This window comes from Eleutherodactylus coqui, chromosome 1 (assembly GCF_035609145.1).
Source record: "Eleutherodactylus coqui strain aEleCoq1 chromosome 1, aEleCoq1.hap1, whole genome shotgun sequence".
In the NCBI taxonomy this organism is placed as follows: Eukaryota; Metazoa; Chordata; class Amphibia; order Anura; family Eleutherodactylidae; genus Eleutherodactylus; species Eleutherodactylus coqui.
Genome location: NC_089837.1, coordinates 181,298,939 through 181,323,639, shown reverse-complemented (window position 1 = coordinate 181,323,639; position 24,701 = coordinate 181,298,939). Strand labels below are relative to the sequence as shown.

Sequence of the window (24,701 nt, the reverse complement as noted above, 5' to 3'; positions counted from 1 at the left end):
CCCAGTCAGACTGGGGTTCTTTACAAGTGGAAACAGATGCATTTATAATTCTCTGTGGACCCACAGCATGGGTGGGTTCCAGGAAGCCACCGGCGGTACATAAAAATATCCCATTGCATTGCCCAACACAGCGGATGTAACGTCAGCTGTAATGCAGGTGGGCTAAAAATTTATTGGATTACACTGTAGGCGAGGGCCCACAAAAATTGCTGTATCAACAGTACTAATGTACATCAGAAAAATTGGCCATGGCCAACCAAGAGGGCAGGTGAAACCCATTAATCGCTTTGGTTAATGTTGCTTAAGTGGTAACTAGGCCTGGAGGCAGCCCAGTTTAACGAAAAATTGGTTCAAGTTAAAGTTTCAACGCTTTTAAGAGCATTGAAACGTTTAAATTTTTTTTTTTTTAAATTATATGAGTGAGCCTTGTGGCCCTAAGAAAAATTGCCTGTTCGGCGTCATTACGTGAGGTTTCAGGAGGAGGAGCAGGAGGAGGAGGATGAATATTATACACAGATTGATGAAGCAGAAATGTCCCCGTTTTGGATGGTGAGAGAGAACGATGCTTCCATCCGCGGGTGCAGCCTACGTATTGCTTAGGTATCGCTGCTGTCCGCTGGTGGAGAAGAGAAGTCTGGGGAAATCCAGGCTTTGTTCATCTTGATGAGTGTAAGCCTGTCGGCACTGTCGGTTGACAGGTGGGTACGCTTATCCGTGATGATTCCCCCAGCCACACTAAACACACTCTCTGACAAGACGCTAGCCGCAGGACAAGCAAGCACCTCCAGGGCATACAGCGCGAGTTCAGGCCACGTGTCCAGCTTCAACGCCCAGTAGTTGTAGGGGGCAGAGGCGTCACCGAGGACGGTGCTGCAATCGGCTACGTACTCCCTCACCATCCTTTTACAGTGCTCCCGCCAACTCAGCCTTGACTAGGGACCGGTGACACAGTCTTGCTGGGGAGCCATAAAGCTGGCAAAGGCCTTGGAGAATGTTCCCCTGCCTGCGCTGTACATGCTGCCTGATCTCTGCGCCTCCCCTGCTACCTGGCCCTCGGAACTGCGCCTTCTGCCACTAGCGCTGTCGGATGGGAAGTTTTCCATCAGTTTGTCCACCAGCGCCCTGTGGTATAGCATCATTCTCGAACCCCTTTCCTCTTCGGGAATGAGAGTGCAAAGGCTCTCCTTATACCGTGGGTCGAGCAGTGTGTACACCCAGTAATCCGTAGTGGCCAGAATGCGTGTAACGCGAGGGTCACGAGAAAGGCATCCTAACATGAAGTCAGCCATGTGTGCCAGGGTACCTGTACGCAACACATGGCTGTCTTCACTAGGAAGATCACTTTCAGGATCCTCCTCCTCCTCCTCCTCAGGCCATACACGCTGAAAGGATGACAGGCAAGCAGCATGGGTACCGTCAGCAGTGGGCCAAGCTGTCTCTTTCCCCTCCTCCTCATCCTCCTCATGCTCCTCCTCCTCCTCCTGAACGCGCTGAGATATAGACAGGAGGGTGCTCTGACTATCCAGCGACATACTGTCTTCCCCCGCCTCTGTTTCCGAGCGCAAAGCGTCTGCCTTTATGCTTTGCAGGGAACTTGTCAAGATGCATAGCAGAGGAATGGTGACGCTAATGATTGCAGCATCGCCGCTCACCATCTGGGTAGACTCCTCAAATTTTCCAAGGACCTGGCAGATGGCTGCCAACCAGGCCCACTCTTCTGTAAATAATTGAGGAGGCTGACTCCCACTGCGCCGCGCAAGTTGGAGTTGGTATTCCACTATAGCTCTACGCTGCTCATAGAGTCTGGCCAACATGTGGAGCGTAGAGTTCCACTGTGTGGGCACGTCGCACAGCAGTCGGTGCACTGGCAGATTAAACCGATGTTGCAGGGTCCGCAGGGTGGCAGCGTGCGTGTGTGATTTGCGGAAATGTGCGCAGAGCTGGCGCACCTTTCCGAGCAGGTATGACAAGTGGGGGTAGCTTTTCAGAAAGCGCTGAACCACCAAATTAAACACATGGGCCAGGCATGGCACGTGCGTGAGGCTGCCGAGCTGCAGAGCTGCCACCAGCTTACGGCCGTTGTCACACATGACCATGCCCGGTTGGAGGCTCAGCGGCGCAAGCCAGCGGTCGGTCTGCTCTGTCAGACCCTGCAGCAGTTCGTGGGCCGTGTGCCTCTTATCTCCTAAGCTGAGTAGTTTCAGCACGGCCTGCTGACGCTTGCCCACCGCTGTGCTGCCACGCCGCGTGACACCGACTGCTGGCGACGTGCTGCTGCTGACACATCTTGATTGCGAGACAGAGGTTGCGTAGGAGGAGGAGGAGGGTGGTTTAGTGGAGGAAGCATACACCCCCGCAGATACCACCACCGAGCTGGGGCCCGCAATTCTGGGGGTGGGTAGGATGTGAGCGGTCCCAGGCTCTGACTCTGTCCCAGCCTCCACTAAATTCACCCAATGTGCCGTCAGGGAGATATAGTGGCCCTGCCCGCCTGTGCTTGTCCACGTGTCTGTTGTTAAGTGGACCTTGGCAGTAACCGCGTTGGTGAGGGCGCGTACAATGTTGCAGGAGACGTGGTCGTGCAGGCCTGGGACGGCACATCGGGAAAAGTAGTGGCGACTGGGAACCGAGTAGCGCGGGGCCGCCGCCGCCATCATGCTTTTGAAAGCCTCCGTTTCCACAAGCCTATACGGCAGCATCTCTAGGCTGATCAATTTTGCAATGTGCACGTTTACCGCTTGAGCGTGCGGGTGCGTGGCGGCGTACTTGCGCTTGCGCTCAAACTGTGGCGCTAGCGACGTCTGGACGCTACGCTGAGAGACATTGCTGGATGGGGCCGAGGACAGCGGAGGTGAGGGTGTGGGTGCAGGCCAGGAGACGGTAGTGCCTGTGTCCTCAGAGGGGGGTTGGATCTCAGTGGCAGGTTGGGGCACAGGGGGAGAGGCAGTGGTGCAAACCGGAGGCGGTGAACGGGCATTGTCCCACCTTGTGGGGTGCTTGGCCATCATATGCCTGCGCATGCTGTTGGTGGTGCCTCCCCAGCTGATCTTGGCGCGACAAAGGTTGCACACCACTGTTCGTCGGTCGTCTCTGTGAAAAACTGCCACACCGTAGAGCACCTTGACCTCTGCAGGGTGGCATGGCGCGAGGGGGCGCTTTGGGAAACAGTTGGTGGATTATTCGGTCTGGCCCTGCCTCTACCCCTGGCCACCACACTGGCTCGGCCTGTGCCCACACCCTGACTTGGGCCTCCGCGTCCTCGCCCGCGTCCACGTCCTATAGGCCTACCCCTACCCCTCAGCATGCTGTATTACCAGTGATTTCCCAGGCAGCAAATAAATTGGCGCAAGCCTGCAGGACAAATAGAATGTTTCCCTTTTTGGGAAACGGAGGGCCCACTGACTATATTCAATCAGATAAGATATGTGTTGCACAGAAATGCAGTTATATGAAGTGCAGCAGAGCGGAGACTTTTCACAGGCAGCAAATAAATTGGCGCAAGCCTGCAGGACAAATAGAATGTTTCCCTTTTTGGGAAACGGAGGGCCCACTGACTATATTCAATCAGATAAGATATGTGTTGCACAGAAATGCAGTTATATGAAGTGCAGCAGAGCGGAGACTTTTCACAGGCAGCAAATAAATTGGCGCAAGCCTGCAGGACAAATAGAATGTTTCCCTTTTTTGGAAACGGAGGGCCCACTGACTATATTCAATTAATAATATATGTCTTCTGGCCCTGCCTACACAATTAGTAGTATTACTGCAAGGCGCAATGCTCTGCAGACAGCCGATTTTGAAAAGAAAAAAATATGCAACACTGCTAACAGCAGCCTGCACAGTACTGCACACGGATAGATGTGGCCCTAAGAAGGACCGTTGGGGTTCTTGAAGCCTACACTCACTCCTAATACTCTCCCTACCTAAGCACCACTTCTGTCCCTGTAGTATTACTGCAAGGCGCAATGCTCTGCAGACTGCCGACTTTGAAAAAAAAAAAATTTGTGCAACATTGCTAACAGCACCCTCCACAGTACTGCACACGGATAGATGTGGCCCTGAGAAGAACCGTTGGGGTTCTTGAAGCCTACACTCACTCTCCCTACAGCAGCACCAGCAGCAGCACTTTCCCTCAGCTAACTCAGTCACAAGGCATCTGAGGCGAGCCGCGGGAGGGTCCGACTTTTATACTCGGGTGACATCTGATCGCCCCAGCTACTCACAGCAGGGGGGTGGTATAGGGCTTGAACGTCACAGGGGGAAGTTGTAATGCCTTCCCTGTCTTTCAATTGGCCAGAAAAGCGCGCTAACGTCTCAGAGAGGAAACTGAAAGTAACCGGAACACCGCGTGGTGCTCATTAAGAGTAACGAGCATCCCGAACACCCTAATATTCGCACGAATATCAAGCTCGGACGAGTACGTTCGCTCATCTCTAATGTCGCACACCCCATGTGTTTGATCTACGTATTGTTGTGGCCACCCAGTGGTTGTGTTGTGTGTTGCATGACTCAGGAGTTTTGGTATTGCTGTAACAGAATCAGAGCAATCAGGAAGCGCGTGCTCTGCACACTTTTGACTGGAGAAAAAAACATTTTAGGAAAGCAATAAAGTATCCAAACTTCTACAGTCTCGGGACAGGGGCTTTAAAGGGAACCTGTCACTTGCCTAAAGCACCATAAACTAACTTAGGCCTCCCTCACAAAGGGCGCTTTCAGCAGCGCTTTCAGCCCTGTTCTAAATGCTGTACAAGGCTCCCATTCATTTTAATGGGGCTGCTCACACAGGGCTGAAAACGCTGCTTTGAAAAGCGCTGAATGTTCTATCTTTGGGCATTTTCAGCTGAGACTCCCACTGAAATTATTGGGCAGCGTTTTCAGCTAGGCTGAAAACACAGCTGAAAAGGCAGCGGAAAAGGCAGCGTTTTGCAAACGCCCTGTGTGAGGGAGGCCTTATGGTGCTTTTACAGTGCCCGCGACTGAGGTTTGCATGTGGCAGGGTCCCTTTAAGTCAGTGGACACATTAAAAATTAGCACACTGGTAGATAAAGTAAGATGTCTTAGGGTGCCATTACATGTGCGCTAGCGGCGGCCTCTAACACAAGTTATTTAGTACTAATTGCCAGACTGTACCTGCACTTGAAAGTGCAGCCTGACAATTATCTGGAAAATGTAAGTGCTAGCAACCACTGCTAACACTGGTGAAATAGCGTCTTTAAGGAAATTTCACAGGGGATGGAATAGGCCACACCGCAAGCTGCTGTAAATTCCACACCAAATCCGCAGGTTACCTGCTGATTTTCATACAGAATTGAAAATGGCTTAAAATCTGCCTGCAATTTCACATCAAAATCTGCAGTTAGACCTGCGAATTTTGGTGTGGAACTCCACAGCTGCAGATTTAGCTGTGTCCTGCAGCGTAATTCTGTCCCAAGTGAATGGTCCCTTTGGATTCAAAGGAGCTTATCACTGATACCACTGATATAATCCACTGTCCAAAATACTATGCAACATGCTTGAATAAATGGACAGAGAAATATTACTTAATGGCACATAGTGAGTCCTTAGAAGGGTTTCTACATTGTTTTCTACATTGTTTGTTGAAAGACCCCATTGAAAAGACTTGCTGAACGACAACTTAAAGGAGTCTTAAAGAAGAACATTGTTCTTTCTCTTTACAAGTCATGAGTCGGACCACACATGGAATACTGTGTACAGTTTTGGGCACCAGTATGCAAGAACATATCAGAGTTTGAGTGGGTTTAAAGGTGGGCAACTAAAGTAATAAATGGAATAGGCAGACTACAATACCCAGAAAGGGTAACAAAATTGGGATTATTTTGCTTAGAAAAAAGACTGCAGAGCAGCGACCAAATACCATTGTATAAATACATTAGGCGTCAATACAGAGAACTGTTCCATCATCTATTTCCACCCAGGACTGTGACTGTAACAAGGGGGCATCCTCTACACCAACAGGAAAGAAGGTTTCATCACAAACATAGAAGGGGGTTCTTTACTGTAACAGCAGTCAGACTATGAAACTCTCTGCCTGAGGATATGATGATGGCATATTTGATAAGAGAGTTCAAGGCCCTGGGTGCCTTTCTTGAGCGATGCATACTCGTACATGTTATAATCATTGATTACTTTAGAAGGGTTGTTGATCCTGGGATTATTCTGATTGCCAGATTGGAGTCAGGAATTAATTATTTCTCTTAAATGGGAATAATTGGCTTCTTCCTCTGGATCAACATTAGGGGGTGGGGGGTTGTAATAGGCTGAATTGGATGGACATATGTCTTCTTTTGGCCTATATGCTATGATACTATGTGACTATAAGTCTTCTCATGATAGAAAGCAATAGCATAGTATAAGGATATGTCATCACTTTCTGATTGCATATCCCGTGCTCCTGCTCCATCTCTCACTGAAATCCCCCTGTATGGATAACCATTAGATCAGTTTTAATTCTAACCCAAACAGTAAGTTATTCAAACAGAGATGACTAGACAGTCTGAGGAGGCGCCAGAGTAGTCGCGTGGTAACAGGAAAGATAAGTTACTATTGTGCCAAAACAGCATTCAGCACTAATAAGGTTTGTAATTGGTGAAAGTAAGGGTATATTAAGACATGGTAGAATTTTTTGGATCTATTGCGCTAATGAAATATAGTCCAATGCTAGTGAATCGGGTTTTAAACTAGTGACACAAAATTGAATCAAAATGACTTCATATCACAGAATAAAAGCCTATGCTGGAATCACACAAGCAATACAGTTTTTGAACTAAGGAATGGATTCAAAAGGAAAATTATAAGGGTGATTTCACAGGAAAATGCTACAAAAAGCCCTGTCATTTTATCAAACTATTTTCAGGCAAAAAAAGCTGCATTCTGATGCCTTCAGATGTTAGCTGTAAGTTATTGGGAAATATTAAACACACTACTAATGATGTGTATTTTTGCAGTATTTCTTTCTCACTTTTGGTGAGTATTTTGGGGTCAGTTGTGTTTTTTTCAATCAGTTTAACACAGGCTTCTAGAACTACAGGACTGGAAAATGCACGATAAACCACATGTTAAAAAACTGTAGGCTGTATAAACAGAGTCCCACCAAAAATGCTTGTAAAAGCACATGAAATTCATGGCATTTTTTACAAGTTAATTTACTGCTTCATCTAAAGTACCACAAAGACTGGTTATAATTCCAGCCTTAAGGCTCCTTTACATGGTCTCATTTTATAGCGCTTTTAACTGCATGAAAAAAACACATTTTAAAATGGCAACACTTTTAAAATTTAATGTGCATGTTTTAGGCTGACTTCACACGGACGATAAAATCGTGCAAGATTCATGAGTTGCGAGATGCAGAAGCATGAGCGATGCTTTCCCGCATGGCACCACTACATGTTCTATCTTGAATGTGCTCTCGCATCATAGCACCCATTGTTTTCAATAGGGTCGGCGGCAGCATCGTGGTACTATTATACCTTGTCACCACCGGAAGCTAGGGGTTTGACAGGGCATGCATAGAGGAACACACCTGTCACACCCCTAGATCCCAATTGGCTGAATAATGGAAGGTCCTAGCAGCGTGTGTACTGATTTTGTGGCTGGGCTGGAGGGTTAGAGTTAGGGATTAGTTTTCTCTTAGGCTTACATTATTAGCTGTAAAAGCAGAAGCCTTTACAGCTATAAATAGAAGTCTAACATGAAAACTAACCCTAAGCCTCCAGCCCAGCCACAAAATCAATACACATGCTGCAGCTATCAGTGTCCCCGAAGCAGCCGTCCCCTCATCTCCCCTGGCCAAGTGCTAGGCGCCACCTCCGTTGACAGTGTAATGGTGGCAACGAAGGAGGAATCCCCCTGCAGTTATGCTGTGTCTCCACTCCCTCATTGGTCCGTGCGGCCACTTTTTCGCACCCAGTGTGCTGGCTCTCTGCTCCATCCCGGCTGCCGGCTGTCTGCCAATGACTGCTTTTTGCCCTGCTCACTCAGTGTTCTGTTTCGCTCTGCCTCTGCCACCACTCCTAGTCTTGCCACTGTTCTCCCTGCTGTATCAGAACGGCACTTGGGGAATTAAACACGCCCTCAGCCAATCAGAAGCTGGGGGCGTTACTAAATGTGAAGACTGGTTCACGCAATCGGAAGCTAGGGACGTGACAGGGCCGTTCCTCCATGCAAGCCCTGTCAAATCCCTAGCTTCCAGTGGTGACAAGGTACAATTGTACCCAGCATCGCACCACATGCCAGGTTCCCTTCATCCCCGAAGGGATGCGAGGCTGTTTTGCCATGAAAACTCCTCACATCCATGGGGATTTCACATGGTGAGGAGCGCGATATGAGGGGGAGGATTCACAGCCCGATATCACACTCGCCAGTATGAAGTAAATCTTATTATGTAGTTTTTTTATGCCATCTTTATGTTTTCTTGTGGCATTTTTTAAGAGAGGTCTTCTTTGCCACATAACTTTTTGTGGAGTTTTCTGTGGCATTTTTCACATTGCATATTATGTAATTCAAGGATCACAACAGTAAACACTACTAAACAACACTACAAATACTGTATTGGGAGTATGCTGCAAAAAACATCACTAACGCTAAAAACGCCACAAAAACACTATTGATAAAACGCATTGTATATAGTGTGTTTTATATTTCAACACAGACTTTAAAGTAAGGTAGCATTCACACCTTGCTTTTTACTATGTCCCATTGTTCTGTTCTGGGTTATGTCTGCAAACTGTTCAGTCTGGAAAATGGGATTCAGACGGAACCCCAGGATGGAACTATAGACTTTCATTGCTTAAGCAGAGACTAATAAGTCTGCGTCTGAACAACTTGCCATTTGTTTCCAGCATGTGTGCCAGAGAGAATAACATACACGAGCACAGTATTTTCTTCAACACAAATGCCAGAAACAGCCAAAAAACTGCTTAAACAAAGACCTTAGACCTAGTCTCCATTCGGGCAATGAAAGTCTATGGTTCCATATAAGTCCCTTTTTCTGGGATGCAGATGTGATCTGGGAAGGAAGCCAGGGATGTAGTTCAAAAACAAGATGAGAATACCTGCAAGCATCTATACAATTGCAACATGGTATCACAATAAATCCAGCGCTTTTTGATTTCTTGTAAGTGTAGCGTCACAGTTGCTGTGCAATGCAAACTCAATCATTTCCATTGCTTGTGATGAAGGCAACTTTACACAGAGATCTTTGGACACTCAGTGTGTGTCACGCCCCAAATACTTGTGTAGACTTAACCTTAGGGCTCACACCCACTGGCGTTTTTATTTCTTGCGCTGCGAGAGTGAGTAAAAACACTAGCCTTGCAGCGGAAGAAAAATGCTGCGATATCACCAGTGTTTTCAATGGGGCCAGCGGCAGCAGCACTAGCCCCATTGAAAACATAGGGAGAATACCGCGTACTTCTGTCACAGCGGTCACAGCTGTCACAGCTGTGGCAGAAATCCAGGATGCTATCCCATTGCTTTTAATGGGGTTGGCGCTCCTGCAGGCCTCATTAAAAGCAGTGGTTTTGTGGCAACCCCCACAGCATGATTTTTCGAGGAAGGGCTTAAAATATAAGCCCTTCCCTGAAAATCATCCCTACCTGGTTAAAAAAAAACAAAAAAAAACTTTACTCAGCTCTCCTCCACTCAGAAGCATCCTCCGTCTGGCTCCCCTGCACTGCTGTACAGCACTTTTAGCAGGCGGGGATTTAAAAATCCCTGCCTCCTGAAAGGGCTGTGCTGATTGGATGAGCACTCAGCCAATTACAGGCAGCGCTTAGCTATTCCTCAATGAATAATCATCAGTGTCACATCGCAGGGAAAAAGATCGCAAGTTGGTGTGAGCCCTTAAGGTGTATTTAGATGTAACGATTATCATTAAAGAAAAATCATTCTAATGAGCGAAAGTGACTGATAATCGTTCGGTTTAAACATGAGCCAACCACCAAACGATGAACAAGAATTGTTCACTTTTTGCTCGTCATTCAGTTTAAGCCAGCATAACAATCATTGTTGGCTAGTTCCTTTATCGTTACGTTTAAACACCCCTGCTAAGTGTTTAACACAAGAATGTGAAGCACTGAGTGAGAAGTGAATGATTCTCAACGATGATCTGCCTATCTAAGCAGACTGAACAAAAGTGAACAAGTTAGCGGTGACATTACCTGCTCATTCACTCATTCAAATGAGAATCGGGTCGACTAAAAGGGGCATTACTTAAAAAGAGATAGACTAACATACCAGATCTCAGCAGGATACAGACAAGCCACAGCACTACAGTATATGAGGAAGGTCTCACAGGTGTGAAATACAGATCTACTTACATACCTACCATTCATAAGGGGGTGCCTGCTTAGTATCATAATTTCACTAAGGTAAAGCTTTTATGATATGCCAGTCATACAGTTACATGCAGGTTATCATATTAGGGTTTTAGAGGAATAATTCACATGTCCTATAAGTTTCAGATTTCATGGGTCTGAATTTACCCTGAGACAAGATGATGATATGTTTGAAATCACAACTTGGAATGTCAAGCTCTTAAACATAATGCACTACTGTTTCATTTTAATGTAAAAAAAATGCGTTACTGTCCAGCGTTTATATGAAATGCCAAATGTTTCTCAAGTAAGATATAAAAGGAAATATGTACCAGTGATACATAATAAAACACATACTAAAGCGCATCACGTTTCATAAATATTTTCTTTAAAAGTTCAAGAAAAGAAACATTGTATAAATATTTGATTAAAGAAGATCAGATAAAAGCATTCTAATGCATACCTTTTCCCCAATATCTCCTGGAGTACCATTTTCACCTTTGCTTCCCTTCTCACCCTGCAAAATACAATAAAGACAGCAGTATATTAACAGGAACCTGATACAATACCCAACAGCACTTTCCGTCTAAACCTGAAGTAAGTAGCATTCAGATAAAGACCACATAAGTAGGGAAGACGATTACAATAATTAGATCATTAGGAATGGACTATAATTATACCAATTTATATATCAAATTAACAGCTTTAGTAGCATTTCAATTATTCTTTCATATTCTAATTGTGTATTTTGATGATTTAATGATTATATTATGAAATCTGAACTTGAATTTAACAATCATTAATGGCAAAGAGTCACCAGTAAAATTAAGGAGGAAAACAAGTATAAAATTCACTTTGTCATGTTGTCTAATTACATAATCCTTAACTTCCTGTCCTATACTATTTTTGGACCAGCAACCATTTGAGTTGGCTCATGGATAAACCTAATCTCACTGCATAATGAAACCATACCCTGTCTACCGCATGTACAAGCAAAACCCCAAGGCATGTGTTACTTTACTTACTATTCCATCTGACAATCTAAATTTATAACTAGGATATATATAGTTTCATGGTTTGAAAGAAATATTACAAGATGTTGATAACTTTTGCTGTAGGTGCTCTTAGGTTCATAGTTAATTAAAGTTATATCTGACATGCCGGCATTTAATTTGATATGTAGCAAAGAATACAAACAGTTTAACACTGTTAAAGTAAGGGAAAATTAACTATTTGAATAATAGCAACTTGTTGCCTTTAGTTTGTAAATGTTTCCTCCAGATAGTTTCCCTTTGTTACAAAAATAGGTTTTATTCAAGCAATGGTCTATACATTTTGCCGAGATGACCACTATTGTTTGTAAGCTTTGAAGTTATCAAAGGCAAATGAAAAGGAATGCAGCAATCTGATTAGTAGTAATGTGCAACTCCCCGATTTTTCCTTTGCGCCAGTTTTGATAAATCTCCTCCACTGCATTAACCCAATATCATTTATACAATTTATGGCTGCATTCAGACGAACGTATATCGGCTCGGTTTTCACGCCGAGCCGATATATGTTGTCCTCATGTGCAGGGGGGGAGGATGGAAGAGCAAGGAGCAGGAACTGAGCTCTCGCCCCCTCTCTGCCTCCTCTCTGCCCCTCTGCACTATTTGCAATGGGGAGAGGTGGAACAGGGGTGGGGCTAATTCTTGGAACTTAACCCCACCCCATCCCGCCTCCTTTCATTGCAAATAGTGCAAAGGGGCGGAGAGGAGGCAGAGAGGGGGCGGGAGCTCAGTTCCTGCTCCTTGCTCTTCCATCCTCCCCCCCTGCACATGAGGACAACGTATATCGGCTCGGCGTGAAAACCGAGCCGATATACGTTCGTCTGAATGCAGCCTATCAATGTATTTATTTACAGTTTATTAAATGTAGGGATTTTGCACATTTAATATTTTTTATTGCCATATATGACTATTCTGCTAACAGCACAACAACTGTCTACACATCATGACAGCAACCACCAACATTTTAACATTATTGTTAAATATTTAAAACATCCACGTTATCTTTTATCAAAGGCATTATCCCTTGACATCTTTGCATTTGGTAAATGACTGTCAGCTAACACAGTACTAAATTAACTCACTGACTTAGCATGTAACAGGTAATAAAAGATGCCTGGCAATGCTTAGCATGGATAGAGTGAATTTATCACAATTAATTGGATGGTAGTCATTCTCTAGATACTATACGGTAATAGAGAACACAGAGGTCATGTTAGATTGCACATACTGTACAGAATGGGAAAGTGGGTCAAGTAGCCAGTGTTGGAGTTACTTTATGTAACAGAGAGTCAAAGAGTCAAAAATGTGACATTTCAGACCCATCTCAATAGATAACATTCAAAAAGACGTTTTTATAACCATCTGTCAACATGAATGTGACTTAAGTGGACGATGTTCCACATAGTAGGAATATACCATTAAAAAAAACTTGCAAATTAAATCTTTGGAATATACAATTTCCAAAAGATTATGTAATTTGACAGTAACATAGTATATTAGGCTGAAAAAACACAAATATCCATCTAGTTCAGCCTATTACCATCCCCCCTCCCAATGTTAATCCAGAGGAATGGAAAGAAAAACCAATGAGGTGGAAGACAATTTTCCTCATTTAAGGGAAAAAAATTCCTTTCCAACTTCAATCTAGTTTTTAGATTTATCCCTGGATCAACAACCCATCTGAAGTAATTAGTGACTGTAACATGGAATATTGTAATGCTTGTGTCTAACAAGAGTAAGGGTGCGGGCAGACGAGCGCATAAACGGCGCGTTTTTGCGACCAAACGTATATACGTGACCATCTGAGGCAATGGTTTCGAATGTATTCATTCACATGGGCGATTTTACGGCGCGTAAAAACGGCAATTCGAAAAAAAACGGAACATATGCGACCGAAATACGCGCCAACGCATATTCGATCGCCGAAAAGACCGTTTGCAAAGTAGGAACAAACGAAAATACGCTTTCTAGCTCTGGTCGTGATCGGTGAAAAACGATCGCTCGGGCGATTATACGTTGCGCTCGTGCGAACGTAAATACGCCTACGCTCGTCTGCCCGCACCCTAATACATAGATTTTTTGCAACTTTTTCTAATTTACTAATAAACTATGTGTTATTTCTACATTGTTGCTAAACCACAAAAAAGCTGCTCAACATCTGCTTGAAAGAAGTTGCAGTAACATAGTAACACAGTGTCTAAGGCCGGAAAAAGACATGTCCATCTTGTTCAGCCTATTATGCCCCCAAGAGATTTTTTTTCCCATTTTCGGGGGGAAAAAATTCCTTCTTAACTCCAAATTTGGCAATCAGAATAATCCCTGGATCAACGACCCTTCTGAAGTAATCAGTGACTATAAAATTTAATATTGTTACACTCACTATTGACTATTACATGTAATAATTAAGTATGTATTATGCAATTTTGATATTCTAATGTGTAAGGTAATGCAAGTGATAGCCTGCAAATTACCATGTATCACATGGGCGTACAGAGCCCTCAATATATGCAGTAAACATGCAGTCATGTGAGCCCAGCCTTATCTTTATCCATTTGAAATTGTATACTATCTTCTTTTGCGTTAATCACTTTACAGAATTTTGTATCATCTGCAAATATTTATTTTTTAATGTACAATCCCTCCAAAATATCATTAATAGATATATAAATAAAATTGGTCCCAATTGGTACTCCACTAGTAACAGTGGCCCAATCAGAGTATGTACCATTAATAGTCACCCTCTGTTTTCTACAACTGACGCAGTTACTTACCCACTTATACACATTTTCCCCCAGACCAAGCATTCTCATTATATATGCCAACATTTTCCATGGTACAGTATCAACTTTTTGGAAAAATCCAGATACACAAGATTTAATGTCTCTCACCGATCCAGTCTAGAACGTATCTCCTTGTAGAAGCTGCTCTGATTGGTGTGACAGTAGCAACCTGTTGTGGCCATTCAGAGATTGCTTCCTTTCTAAATAATGTGGTACAGGTTTTGTATCTGTTTCTCCATCTTCTGGCTCTGGTGGAAGTGGTGTTAGGTGAGATGTGCTTGGCCTCACCTGTGGGTAATTTGTGAGGACTATTTAGCCTGGGCTTGTGCTTAGCTCAGGGCCATTTGATCTCAGTCTTTCCCTGGCTTTGGGTGAAGTCAGATCATAGAGCTGGATGTCCTGTTTGCCTGAGTGTTTTCAAAGCTATGTACAGTGGTTATTATCTTTTCATTTTATTTGATTTGATTTTTCCTATCCCACGTAGGGTCAGCTGGTGGCCGAGGTACATGGCCAGTTTCGCCCTTCTCAGGGCAGGTTACCTGTGTGTAGGCAGGTCTCTTCCCTTGCTTAGGTTATTTAGAGACAGTGTTTTACTTGTTGCGTTAGTCTGTATTGTTTTCCACTGTTTGGTGTGCATTTGTGTAAGTATTTCAGGACAGGGGTGTAATTATAGAGGGTGCAGGGGATGCGGTTGCACCCGGGCTCAGGAGCCTTAGGGGGCCCATAAGGCCTCTCTTCTCCATATAGGGAGCCAAGTACTATGAATAAAGCATTATAGTTCGGGGCCCTGTTATAGGTTTGCATTGGGGCTCAGGAGCTTCAAGTTACGCCTCTGTTTCAGGATACAGATCCAGCGTGTCCTGTTTGGACGTTACAGAACCTATCATAAACCCATTTTGATATGGAGTTATACATCTTTTTTATTGAGGTACTCCAGGATAGAATCTCTTAGAAACCCTTCAAACATTTTACCTACAACAGACGTAAGACTGATCAGCCTATAGTTTCCAGGTTCACTTTTTGAATACTGGCACTACATTGGCTATGCACCAATCCAGTGGAACATACCCAATCATTTAAATATAAAAAACAATAGTCTGTCTATCACATTACTTAGTACCCTTAGAAGCAAGGAATGTTTATTCTCAGGACTTAGAGATTTTTCAATTTTTTTAAGGCAGCTCTGCACTTCTTCCTGGGTTACACCATTTACATCATTTTAGTTTTAAGATGCAAAAAAGTTTAGCAGTTAACCAAATGATATTGGCACAGTCCTACTGCTGTGGCACATATAGTCTCTGTATCTCTACATGTAAAAGCAGAGGCACACTGAGGTATAATATGGCCGTATAGAATTCTATGGGTGATTTATTCAGGATTTATATTGCATGAATCCATGATACAGCATTGAACATGAAGCCAGATAAATAAAGGATTTTGATAGATGCCTGTTACCAAAGAGCAGTGCATTATGGAAGCCCAGAAATACGTTATACAGTTAGGGTACTTCACGCGTAGCGGAAATAACGCAGATTTTCCGAAGGGAAAATATACACTAAAATCTGCAGGAAATTCAGCAGTAAAAACAGCGATAAAATCTACACTATTGGTGCAGATTTCGCAGGTGAATTAGCTACGGATCTGCAGCAGACTTCCCGCCTTCAAATGAAAGGATAACATTTGCTGTGGATCTGGGTAAAAACAGCATCAAAATCTACATTAAATGGGGCATATTTTGATTTGTATTTTGGTGTGGATCCCCATTAAAAATCAGCACCTCAAAATATACAGCGGATTTTGGTGCAGATTCACACCAACATATACTTTGTGTGAATGTACTAGTAACTGTAAACTAAATGCAGAAGAATATAGATATATAGCAGTATGCACACAGTATTAACCAGCAGCCTATTGGCTATCTAATTAAAGGGGTTGTACGAGAATCCCAAGTTTTCCCGTATTCACAGGATAGGGGATAACTTGCTAATTGTTGAGTGGTCTCTAATTCCTCTGCTGATCTTGATAATGGGGTAGCCATGTCCTCCTCTGCCTGCCACTGCAGGGTCACTTAGTTTCCCGCATTGACGTCAGAATGAATGGAGCATTGGCTAAGCATGCACAGTAGGTGCTCCATTCATTTCAATGGGGCTGACAGAAATACCAGAGAGCTGCTCATTTATCTCTGCAGGCCCATTGAAAATGAATAGAGCAATTTCCACCTCACTGTGGGCGGTAGAGTAGGTCTGTAGTGAGGAGTATGGAGGAAACGGGACCTTGTTCTCAGGATCAGTGGGGGTCTTAGTAGTGAGATCTCCTACGATCAGCTAGTTATTCCCTATTCTGTGGATAGTGGATAACTTGAAATTCTGTAATAACGCCTTTAATAATAGTGCAATCCAAAGCCATACTGGCTAAAGATATGAGACATGTAACATTTTTCAGTAACAGTTATTGTAGTGTGGAATAGAAAATAGACAAATTGAAATTTTGCTTCTTCTAAAGAAATGTAATCATCCATACCTGCCTCTGTATTAGTATTTTCTTAAATTGTGTTTTTTAAATCTCGCAATAGTAATAAAAAAGTAACTGTCAAAAAAATATCAAGTCATTATTTAAAAAAATATAGTGACAAATGTAGTTGGCAAAGTGTGAGTCCATAAAGACAATTATGTCCTCAAACCACATCTAATATATATAATAATATCAATACCTTTGATGTGACTTTAGAAATAAAACAGCTTACCTGAACACCTTGGTCACCCTTTTGTCCTGGCAAACCTGTGGGTCCTGATGAACCGACTTCTCCCTAATTGGAAAATGAATAAGGTATAATGTATTTTTAGTTGACAAGTTCAAGCAGAACTTCATATTTTAAAGTATGATTTCTAACAAACATGTCAAATAACTTTTAATATTGGCATTACTGCACTTGGTACTTTAGAAGTCTTATCAAGAAAAGCAATCCCTAGCCCTACATTGGCGGCATTTAATTCTTCCTGTCAAAACTGCCACCAAAGATCTGTTACTTTTGGACAGACTATATTCACTTATAGATATTTCTATGTACTTTGATAACTAATTTTCCGAATATATATCTTTTTTTATGACCTAAAGGAATTCCCTGATGGATAGGACCATTGTTGGCAACAGTCCAGATACAAGATATACAGTGTAGCTGCTCCTTAAAGTGTTGTGGTAACACAATCGAACCAGGTGATTGCATAACCTTGTACTCCTAGATAGTAATCATATTTGACAATATTTTGGCTCTGTTAAGGACCTTGATTGCACTAAGCTATAATAGGGCACACGGCATAAACTCATATGGGGCTCTACTGTGCTCCTGCATGACTCCAATTTCACACAGAAGGGTATGAGGTTTTTCCTATTGGATTCCATCCATTGAATGCTACAGTAGGTAGGCACTGATTTTAGGAGAGTTGTACTGCACTGCACGAAGCACCACAAGTTTGTGCATAATGTTACTTTGGCTCATTTTGCAGATATATACACATCTTATTCAAGCTAAAATCTTATACATGAAGTTGGGTGTCTTTGACAAATTGCGAGAAATAATCCCCTCCCCTCCCCTCCAAAGAGGAGTGGAGTACTGTAATGTCCTTCTACAATTTGGTGTCACCAGCAGCAAACAACAAACTGAATCAATTACACATTATACATCAATGTTATGTTCTCAGTAAGAGAAACCAAGTAATTTTGTAGATATGATACCTTTTAATGGCTAACAAAAATACATGATGGTACAGCAAGCTTTTGGATCTTCTATGAACCCTTCATCAGGCTAAATGAAACTGAATTGAATAAATGGCTGAGCACTGCCTGTGAGTGGCTGAGCATTGTGACCAACCACAGGCAGTGCTCAGCTGTCATTCAATGAATGGCTGAGCGCTGCCTGTGATTGGCTGAGTGCTCAGCCAATCAGATACAGCCCTTTCAGCAGGCAGGGTTTTTTAGTCCCTGGCTGCTAAAAGATATTCAGAGCAGTGCAGGAAGAAGACGTGGCTGGACGCATCTGAGCCCCGGTAGCTGCAGAGGTGAGTATATATTTTTTTATTTTTAATACATTCTAGGGATGATTTTCAGGGAAGGGCTTATATTTAAGGCCCTTCCCCAAAAATCCCTGCAAGGCTTGCTGGCAGCCCATTGCTTTCAATGGGGCTGCAGAAGTTCCGGTCCCATTGAAAGCAATGGGAGAACATTGCGATCCTCTGCCACAGCTGCAACAGCTGTGACAGCTGTGGCAGGAGATTTTTTACTCCCCGCGGGAATGAAGAAATCCTGTGGCACAGTTGTCACAGCTATGACAGCTGTGGCAGGGGATTTTTTACTCACCACGGGGAGTCCCCTTGTCACTGAACACTGTCACAGTGCTGTCACAGTTTTCAGTGTTGAGGGGACTCCCCGCGGAGATGAAGAAATCCTTGGCCACAGCTGTCAAATGAGATTAAGCTAAAATTGCGGAACGTGTTTAATGGGTTTCCAGGTTATTTATTTTATATAGTTATGCCCCCCCCCCATGCCTAAAACTATATAAAAGAAATATACTCACTGTGGTGCCCCACCGCTGATTCTGCGGTTTGGCACCATGGCTTCTGACAGGTGACATCAACAGGTTAGAAGGTCTGGTGATGTCCCATAAATTTGTCCCTGCCAGGCTGCATTGTGACCGCTGCAGCCAATGTAAATAGAAGACCATAGGATCTGCACCTAAAGCGGGGAAGCAGCGGGCAGGGGGGCACTGCTGTTTGTTTTTTATATGTAACTTGTCTTGGCACTGCCACCAATGCATAGAATATTCCTAAAACCCCTTTAGAGCTCGGTCACACGGGCGATGATCCGCCTGTGTTTCAGGACGGGAAGACGGCCGCACCGTGTGTCGGACGAATCTCCGCGTGGCCGGCTCCATTGCCAGCCATATGTTCTTTTTCTGGCAGGTGCGGAGATTCGTCTGCACTGCCATCTTCCCGTCCTGAAACACGGGCGGATCGGCGCCTATGTGACTGAGCCCTCAATGTATTTCTCCTTTTCATGTACCAACAGAAAACAAAAATACAAAGCAGAAAATCAAACAAAGCCTTACATGCAACGGTTTCATGTTTAGCCACCATCACTGATATTTTAGCACCACTGTTCTTTAATATAAACTACAAATCTATGTATGACAACAGATGAATTTGCATGGATTTACATGTGATATCCACATACCTTATTTGGTAAACAGTAACACTTCTCTTCGGGCCGCGAATCTGTGTTTTGAAAGGAATGTAACTTGCTAACAGATGAAGGAGCAGATGACTGCAGGTTTCCTAGGTTATCACACTAAAAATTTAGTACAAAAGATTTTGAGTTATTTAAGTGAAGTGTTACATAAAAATACTGCACACTTCAATGCTTTTTCTTACACATAGAGGCAGGATATAGCAGCATACACTTTACTAAATTCTACATAAAGTACTTCTGCGAGATTCAAAGCAGAATGTGTAAGAATTCTGTGTGCCATAGCAGGGAATTACTTCTGGTAATGCCAAATAAAATATTTATTCATAACATGCAGTAAGATGGTACTCATTTAAAAATTTGTGTGGAAGGATATTAAAAATCTCTCAAAATGACACTCAAAGCTGTTGTCATTTCCCCTCATCCATACAGTTGGAATTTAATGCCTTGTAGAAAAGCATAATTTCCAAGAATTCCGGGATCATAAAAAAGTCATTGCTCCACGTCATTCATGTGTCATTCTAACATGTTGAATCTATTTTACCATCTTCCTTTCCTCACTACAATATTTAGAGTATCTGGGGTAGAGGCATGCATCTCAGTGATTGAACTGCTAACATTCATATTGCATTAGCTAAACAACCTCGTGGTTCACAAAATACAGGTTTTAACCCATTGGAGACCGCAATATGCCTGTCTACTCACCTCACTAATTGGTTTCAAATAGGCACATACATCTTTATAAGGTAGTGTCTTGGCTGATACTGACACTTACATGTCACAATTAGCAACTACAGCATGTAAGCAGATGACAGGGCAATGGAGCTCCTTCTGTCACCCATTGGCACCCTGCAATGTGAACCAATGGTTTCTCATGGCAGCAGAAGGCCTGCCGAAGGCCTCAATGTCTGCCATGTTACTAAGCCTGTTAGGCCCCGACTCCTGAAGAGTCTAATAATCTGTTGTCATAGTTTTAGTAGAATGCATTACGTAAGTAATGCAGTGTGCTATTCTAGCAATTGAACGATCACATGTTCAAGTCTTCTCCAGGAACTAAAAAACAGTGCCAAAAAATTCAATAAAGTTTAATTTAAAGAAAAAAACACCCAGTTTAAAAATATGTATTTTTTTCCACAAAAAAAATGTTTTAAATGGATAAAAGAAAATGTTGAAAAAGCAACACATAATAGGTATTACTACGTTTGTAATAACTGAAAATATTTTCTTATTTATCTTGTATGGTGAATGTCATAAATAGTTTAAAAAAGCAATGCTTGAAGTGTTATTTTTGTTGGGCTTGCCTCCCAAAACATGCAATAAAAAGCAATCCGAAAGTCAAACTGGTACAAAAAAAACCTATAACTCTACCTGCAAAAAAAGAAGCCCTCACATACCTCCATTACTGGAAAACGAAAGATGCTATGGGTCTGAGAATGCGGTGATGCAGATTCAATTGTTTTTCTTAAAAATATGTTTTTATTGTGCAGACATATTAAATTTAAAAAAAAAAAGTGACTGTGCTGATTTACATAAGAAAATGATCATGTTATTTTTACCAAATGGTGAATGCAGTAAAATGAAAACCTAAATACAATGGTGGAATTTCTGGAATTGATGGAATCTCCCCCTCAAAACAATGTATGAAAAATGATTAAACACAATATATGTACCCCAGAGTAGAGACATTAAAAAGTACAACTAGGGGTGTAGCCTGGAAGGGGAGCTGGATGGACTCACGTTAGTACAGCTCTCCTCCTAAGTCTAGGGACCAAGAGACCGACTTAAAACCAGTTTAAAACGCTAATTTTCTACTCTGGGAGACTACCAGCTTCCTACAGCATGTCTAGAAGGGCAAAAAAGTCCTCTCCTAAGAAGCTTACCGACTTCTAAACCACTTGAGGCCAGGGAGAAGAGCTTAAAGATGGCGGCCCTGGGTTCCCGCGCTCCAGGAGAGAAGAGACAAATTCAAGTACCCTGTCTGGATCTGCCGGGAAAGATGCGAGCAGCGGCAGAGGACAAAAACCACACAACTTACCTTAAGGTAGGAAGACTCTGCCTCCTGCTTTCCCACAAGCGATGCCCCTGCCCACGGACACCAATGACTTAACGGGCGGCTGCCCAAGTCAGGCGCATGGAGCCCTCCCCTCTCTAGTGGAGCCCCTGGCTACATGCCTTGCAGTGGGTGCTGTCAGCCACCCGGACCAGGGACATAGAGCTTCGCCCCCACTACAGCCGGCTTACCTATGAAGGCTCCGGCTGCGCTCCATGCAGAAGGGGTGAGCGGCTGCTTAACCCAGGCACATAGCAATATCCCCAGCGGGACGCTCGGCTGCGCTTCTTCCTGTGAGCGCTACCAGTTGCTCAGACTGGGCGAACGAAGTCCCCGACGGCACAGCGGGTTCTCTCCACGCTGCTTCTGAGCGGAATCCCCGAACAGAGCCGTTTCTATAGATCTCGACAGCTGCACATATCCACCTATTGAAGCCCCTGCGGGCCTGCTGAGCTTCTCACAAGATGCCTCTCCTGCAAGATATAGGTCTGCAAAATCCACTGCAAATGTTAACAGCTGCCCAAATCCAATATATGGAGCCTCTGCCTGCACAGCAGGGACTCATCAAGCTGACTTACATACTGGTCCCCTGGCTACATTCACTTCTGGGGGCGCTAATAGATGTCTAGTCCAAAAGGATGATGCTACTGCTGGTGCAGTGGGCTCTTTTTACGGTGCTTCTCCTGAGGAGCCCCCGACTAAACCCACTTCTGTGGGCGATAAAAATCACCCAGACTGGGCACACAAGGCCCCCACTGGCCACTCCTTTGCTGAACAAGCCATGAGAGACCTGTTCCACTCTGTGCCGACAAACGGCAATATCCGTGGAACCCAGATAGAGTCCCTGCCAGCTGGCTCAGCCAGCTCTATTGACGATGACTCCCTAGGAGGAAGGGAAACTACAGAACAAAACAATGACCATACAAAATTAACAAGCAAAGGCAACTATACTGCCACAACCTCACACCCTTGACATAACAAAGGCGGGGAACCCAGTCCACAGGAACACTCCCGCCCAATACCTTGGGGAAAAGGGAGGTGCCACCAGTTGGCAATAAATCTATCCATACCAGAAGACACCATGCAGGCCTTGCTGGCAAACTGCGGTAAATTTTCAGCTGACCCAAGGGACTCTAATGACTGTGACCTCCACCACAGTCCTCATGGGAGAGATGACAATTGCACGAGAAACAAAAAAACTCCTGGGACGAACAGCACCATATCAAATAGCCTTAACTCCCCAAATTCAAGCAGCAAGAGGAGTGTGCAGCATTCACCATCCAAGATAGAAGCGACAAAGATTAATAAATCAAACTCTTCCAGCCCGGTGAAGCAGCGAGCCCACTATTCTTCTAATCCCGACCACTCAACCGAGATATTACTTGAAGACATGCCAGCTCACAACCAAGCAGCCTCTGAAGTGTTTATGAAAGAAGCAATGTTGGCACTACATACTTCAATCCAAAAAGACATTTCTAACAGCCTCAGTGGAGGAGCTGGGAGAGCGAGTGGACTATACAGAGCGTAAAATGGGAGAATTCGCATCAGCTCACAACTCATTGGTGGACTCACATAATAATCTAGAGGAGGAAGTGGAAACTCTACGAAATAAGCTGGCAGACATCGAGGACAGGAATTGTCGGAATAACATTAAATTCAGAGGCATCCCGGAATCGACATCCCCCACTGAACTTACTACATTCTTACAAAGCCTGATCCAACGGCGGTCCTTCCACAGAGCTTCCCCCTGGACCTTACCATCAACTAAGCTCACAGGCTGCCATGAGCTCAGAATGTTCCGGCCTCCCTCCCTCGAGATACAATTGCCCAAATCCACTTTTTCCATGTAAAGGACTAACTCATGCGGGCTTCAAGACAAATGCCAGCTTTACCAGCTTCCTTGCAAAACATCACACTTTTTGCCGACCTTTCTCAAGCCACAATAACAGTGAGAAAGACGCCGGCCCCCATAACCTTTGCTTTGCGAAACCACGCTGTAAGATACAAATGGGGCTTTCCAACTAACGTCATTGTCACAAAAAACGGGAAAACCCACACTTTTGCCACCCTTGACAAAGGCCTGGAGCTCCTGGAGAAGTGGAACATTCCCTATCCAATACGGTCGGACCAAACACAGACCCAGAAGAACAACTCCTCCCCCAAGATCACCCAAGAGTGGAGAGGCGCAAGTTAAAGCTACTGCATTGCTGGACTCTGATCCTACAAGTACAGGTTATGCCACATTATTCCTGCAGACTTTCCCCCAAGTTTGCGCAGTATGACTCACTGCACGATTATGTTTATGTTCCTATTTACATATACCCCAATGTTTTCTGTTCCCCTAAAGGTACCTTATATTTTATATCTCACAGAATATGTTTTCTTGCTGACACATTACACTAGTTTGCCCCATGGGCGTTGCTATCATTTCCCTAACGCATCACTCCTATAATCCGCATGGCATTGAAAGTTATGTCTCTTAATGTAAAAGGCTTGAACAGCCCATTTAAGAGATCCCTCTTATGGAGGGAAATCAAAAGATCCAAAGCCGAAATAGTTTGTATTCAGGAGTCCCACTTCCAAAAATCCGGCACTACTATGTTGACCAATAGGGATTTCCCCCACATTTTCTATGCCAACGGCCCAAAGAAAAAAGCGGGAGTCCTTGTCGCATTTAAGAATACTGTTGCCTTCCAGCTGCTGCAGGAGGTCCTGGACGATAGGGGAAGGTTTGTTGCTTTGGTGTGTAAGATTAATAATGTGACATTCACCATAGTGAATGTTTATGCTCCCAATACCGAACAGGTCACCTTTCTAAATGCTGTCCTCAAACAAATCTCGCACCTGATTAAAGGAAAACTCCTAATTTGTGGGGACTTTAATATCATTCAAAGCCCAGAATTGGACTCCACATCGAGAAGCAGCAGACCTCCCCCCCACCTCTCGGAGTGGTTGCGAAGAGAGGACTTTTATGATGTGTGGCACAGCAAACACGCTTCTGAGAGGGACTACACGTTTTACTCACATCGACACAAAACTTACTCCCATATTGACATGTTCCTAACAACTAAATGGCTTCTACAGATGATGGCACAATGTGAAATGGTCAGATCATGCCCCGGTCACTCTATCCCTCCACATGCCTCACTTGCCCCCAAACACCTGTATTTGGAGAAATAATACGTACGTTATGTCCCTCCAAAACAACATTACTAACACTGAAAAGCTGCTTACGGAATTTTTCGCTATC

The 24,701-nt window shown here is 43.8% G+C and overlaps 1 protein-coding gene across 7 annotated transcripts in view; it reads right to left on the bottom strand.

Moving 5' to 3' along the window:
* COL19A1 (collagen type XIX alpha 1 chain) overlaps positions 1–24,701 on the bottom strand; it is an 859,492-nt gene that overhangs the window by 678,568 nt on the left and 156,223 nt on the right. For all 7 annotated transcript variants that reach the window (XM_066604267.1, XM_066604321.1, XM_066604301.1 and 4 more), the window contains 3 exons: positions 19,390–19,503; positions 16,907–16,969; positions 10,798–10,851 (listed from right to left, as the gene is read on the bottom strand). In XM_066604267.1, coding sequence (XP_066460364.1) covers positions 10,798–10,851; positions 16,907–16,969; positions 19,390–19,503 — 231 coding nt within the window. The remainder of the gene's footprint in view (positions 1–10,797; positions 10,852–16,906; positions 16,970–19,389; positions 19,504–24,701) is intronic.